Here is a 5,000-nt window from a genome sequence, read left to right as displayed (position 1 = left end):
GGTCTGTTTGTAACACAACATGATAGTCTCCAGCAATGCTCACCTCTGCGTCTGAAGGTTGGAACGGGAAAAGAGGAATACGTCTGAGGATTTCCATCTTTTTTGGAAACGTTCCGGTGGAATGAGCTGTACCATTTGAATTCTCAACCGGAATTTTCGGTTTTTGTTGACAAATGGTAACATTCCGGGTCTCCTTGGTTCATCTTGATCACTAACCGCCCTTCAGGGGCACTTACTTTTCATCGCACAGTGGAACAATTATATTACAAACACTTGTCATTACAATTGTTTACTGATAATGACAAAAACACTGTCGAAAATGTGTGAAAAATTAATTAAAAAAATACGTTTTGTCGGTTTTTATGTCAAGATTAACAACGCAGTCCCAAAAGAAGAAAAAACGCGCCTTCAAATGATTGACGTGTGGAATGATGGCGTAAGCTAACCAAAGCCTGAATACAGATAATCGTTGAAAATGAAAGCTGTGATCTTTTCTTCTCTTCTCCTTTGCATCTCTGTTGGTAAGTTTTTCTCTGATATAATACATTAAGTTAGCTATCAACTGAGTTGTAACTAAAATTACTTCCAACACAACGTGGATTCTTTTACGCTAACGCGCCATCGACTGTCGGTTTTTCAGACAGTCTTCATAAAGCTTACTTTTAAATTGTATAATAACTTACAAGCTTAAGGTTATAGTGAAAACACCTTTTAACAACTTGTTGAATTCCCTTAGTCGATACCGTTGGCCCCTTTCCGTGATGGTAATGAACTAAATATTGAAATTTTGTTTCCGTTTACTTACAACAAATGTCATTTTAGTGAATCGGTTAGGATAATTTTAAACATTTAGCGAGTGTGCATCTCTTCTTCGAGCACGGCTGGTTTCGCTCTCGAGAAGCATAACAAAACAACTTCTGGCATGATAGCAAATCTGTTATTACTCACAGTCTCTGTCCAGTAAACACCTAATCAGGCCCTTTTTTTTAAACTTGAATTTTAAGGTCAGAAATCAGAAAGGATTTATTAACGAAGTGAAATAATGATGAAATGGTAATATGAAATGAATCATATATGACTGCGGTTATGAATTTATCATAACTTCGAAGATCATAGCTTCACTTGAAGTGAAATAAATTAAAATACAAATATCTTAAGAAAACCTTGAAGACATCCTATAGTTCCTCTGTCCAATGTTTAGCTAGCCTGCGAACGCACACTAGGCTAATGTTAAGCATTTTTATAAAACACGTTTTTAATTTTCCCGGAGGCAAAAGTCTTCAATATCTTCTCGTTTTGATGCTTTTGTACCTTTTCCTACTACTTTGTTGATAGTTTAGCAATAAAATATTGTCATAATGAATACTATTCTCAATTACTAAACTATATTTACAATTACAGAATGTATTTACATTTACATTGTGGTTATTGCAGTAATAGTTCTAATATGGAGCTGCAAAGCCTTAAAATATTGTAAGCTATACAAAATCATTCTTGTATATCTACATGTTTCGGAATGTCATTCTATAGAATCATTTAATATTACCTAATAACAATATTTTCATGTTATAAAGTGATGCTCCACAGCTAGATTTGAAAATGTTTAGCTTCTTAATTTAAAAAAATAGCTAAAAATAGCAAAAAGAAATGCTCATAGCATGGTAATTACTGCTAGAATCATTAGTTACAATTTAAAAGTGGACTGAAATCTCCAAAACAAATGTGAAAGCAGAATTAAAGTTAGTTGATCATGGTCTGTGGGAGGCGTGGTGGCCTCATGGTTAGTGCGCTCGACTCCGGATCGAGTGGTCCGGGTTCGGGGCCTGGCAGGGGACATTGTGTTGTGTTCTTGGGCAAGACACCTTACTCTCACTGTGCCTCTCTCCACCCAGGTGTATAAATGGGTACCGGCGTAAAGCTGGGGGTAACCCTGCGATGGACTACCATCCCATCCAGGGGGGAGTATAAATACTCCTAGTCGCTTCATGCTAATGAAACCGGAGATAAGCGCCGGCCTGATGAGCCTTCTGGCTCGTAAGCGGAGACTTTTTACCTTACCTGATCATGGTCTAATTTGTTATATGTTGTCTTATATTATATGACATTGCAAAAACCTTATATTTCAATAGAAAGTGATTACATGAAAATGCTTCAGTTGAAAAGATTAAAAACGAACAAATTGTTTTTCTTTGTCTAATAAAACTTGATCCTTCAAATAGAAAACTATACCTCCATTTACTGCTTGTGATAAGCTACTGAGTTTGGATACAGTGCGAGCCAGCAAAGCAGAAATCCCTGATCCCAATAACTGCAAGCTACCTAAGGAACTGCAGGCTAACTGTAGTGCTATCTAGGCTAGCCAATGTGTAATTTAGGCTAACCGTAATGGCTTGCATGACTCCTATGACTTGGAGCCATGTGAACCGAGCAAGCAAGAAATCCCTTATCCCATTATTAGGGCAAACCGCAAGCTACCTAAGCTAACTGTAGGCCAACCGGTGTGACGTTTAGGCTAACCAGAATGTTATTTAGGCCAATCAATGTGTTATTTTAATAGGCTAACCAAAAAAATATCTTTAATTAGTATCACCCAACTAGTGGACTAATGCAAATCCTACATTTTAATTGCCTATGCTACTAAAGGACTATTAGTAATAGTCCTCGAGTAGCAAAAAGCGTGACGCTTTCTTTCGTTTTATTCCAAATAAATATTTCTTCAATTTGCATTTGCTAACTTTATTACTGCCTTTTCTGTCCGACCAGTTGGGTGATACTGAAACAATTAGGCCCTTCGCCCTCAAGGAGCACGGTTCAATAGCCCATTTGGCTTCGCCTCATGGGCTATTGACTCTTAGCCCGTGCGGGCTACAGGTCTAATTGTTAATTAGTAGGTACCGTCCTTAACGCAGAGAAAAGAACCAACAACAAAGTTAACCCACATATAACCTCGAGTCCTGAACCAAACCCGCGGGCTACTTTGGTAGGAGGCGACTGCAATTCGATAATAATGATTGAAAGGTCATTTTGGCAGTTAAGAGAACTGTTGATTTCGAGATTGTTGATCTCTTTCAAACGCCCTGGTACTGAGGAAAACTACAGGCTTCAAAACCTCGAGTTAACATTCCTAGCTCGACAACTCGCTTGCCATCGTCCCAAGAAACTTCTGCTTGCTCGCGATCTTGCGGTTTCTCTTCTCGCGCTGCTGTTGAAACCTAATTCAATAACTGCTTTATTATGCATATTTTTTGTGTAAACAATCAAGGAAATAAGGAGGAAAAACTTGACCTGTGTTGGACGCTGTTAAATGTCTAGCACGGCGCTTCGTACTTCGTTGATCAGCGAATTATTTCCTTGAAGTTAATTCTCTGATCCCAGAATTAACTGCAGTTTCATATCCAATAAAATTCAAGATAGCGAGGCTAAAATGGTACAGACAGCGAAACCTTGTCACTCTTTCTTTTTGGCCAATCAAAGTGGGTGGGGTTTGGTGAAAGGTTCTGAAAAAGCTATACCTCTGAAATTAGCTGGCAAAATTAATTTACCATTCCTTTTCATTGTAGCCCACGAACTTAAATGCTACAAGTGCTTTAGTACAATAAGCTGGGAGGACTGCGAAACCAACAATGAGAAAAAGACTTGTGAGGAAGGCCAAGAACGCTGTATTAGAGCTTATACTGAGTATGGTGGCTCAAAGAACTTCACCAGGGACTGTCTTGACACGGCATCTTGCGATAACAAAGGCGTGTACCTACAAACATGCATGGCTGCCTCAAATTCTACTTGCGAGCTCACTTGCTGTCCCGGGGAACTCTGCAACAACGCTGATGTACACATAGTCAGCATCTTTTTGATGATGATATGTGCCGTAATGGACTTTACTCCTTTAACATGAAAACCTGTAGTAAATTCAGTGATCAGAGTTGTTTTTCTCACTTCGAGTTCAATATTGTCATTTTAAAGAAAACATGGAGTATAATTTTAGCACTTCATTATGTAATGGTTCTTGTTCTCTCAATCAGTTTGTAGAATTACCCTGCTTTGTAAAATACCGAATTAATTTATGTGTGGTATTTGTGTCGTTAATACAAATAGTACTACAAAATGTAATAGCAGACTTAACTCTTCAAGGGCGTATCACTTACGTTGACCCAAACGCATTAAAGGTAACCTACCGTTCAAGAAGAACAGCTTCCCGAGGATTCCGTCGAAAGTTCGAGAGTGAAAATGTAGCGGGCTCTCGGTGTTGAGAGTCAGTTGTTGTTGTTGTTGTTGTTTTCAGGTTTCACAAAGTTAAAAAGACACGATGGAATACCACGTGAACGAAAGGATGAATAAGAAACAGACAGTATTGTGCCAGGCTATCGCCATTGCAGACGTTTCGATTTCTAGGTCACAGAAAACAAAGCTAAGAACGTTTAGGGTATACGAATATTATGGCAAAAACGTTTGTGACCTTCTTCCCAACTCTCATAGCCACTTCTCTTTAACTTGCGAAAGTTTGCAAGGGAAAAAGTTCGAAGCGCCATAAGGACGGTGCCTACTAATTAAAGATATTTTTTCCTCGGTGTGTGATTATGCAGGAAATGTAGATCTTAACAAGTGTTATTGAAATCCAAAAAGAAAATTGGGGGTAACCACGCATTTTTCAAAGATAATTCTTGAAGAATATTGTAAAAAGCTTTAAAATACAAAGCAGTGTATGGCGTTCTTTCTCAAATTGAAGCTTAATTATCTCTCAAAAATGCATGGTTACCCCCAATTTTCTTTTTGGATACCAAGAGTACTTACCAAGATCTACTTTTTCCGGATAGTTTTAAACCGCGCAAAAATATCCCTGTATTAGTAAGCATCGGCGATAGGAAATCCGAGTATCTGGAGATGCGCAGAACGTATGCGCAATGACAATAGTAGGCACCGTCCATAAATTAAAGCTCGAAAAGCGCAATTGACCTGGGACTACTCGGGCTGAATCTTAAAAATTCGACAGACGTGAATAGGCT

At 38.5% G+C, this 5,000-nt stretch overlaps 1 protein-coding gene across 1 annotated transcript in view; it reads left to right on the top strand.

Moving 5' to 3' along the window:
* The window catches only part of LOC138008264 (uncharacterized), a 25,198-nt gene extending 21,101 nt beyond the window's left edge, over nt 1-4,097 (top strand). The window contains exon 4 of the mRNA XM_068855544.1: nt 3,561-4,097. Coding sequence (XP_068711645.1) covers nt 3,561-3,892 — 332 coding nt within the window. The 3' untranslated portion in view covers nt 3,893-4,097. The remainder of the gene's footprint in view (nt 1-3,560) is intronic.
* The last annotated feature ends 903 nt before the right edge of the window (nt 4,098-5,000 follow it).

The sequence above is a fragment of the Montipora foliosa genome, chromosome 6, assembly GCF_036669935.1.
Source record: "Montipora foliosa isolate CH-2021 chromosome 6, ASM3666993v2, whole genome shotgun sequence".
NCBI lineage: Eukaryota > Metazoa > Cnidaria > Anthozoa > Scleractinia > Acroporidae > Montipora > Montipora foliosa.
The sequence above is the reverse complement of the archived record's forward strand: the minus strand, read 5'-3'. Positions and strand labels throughout refer to the sequence as shown.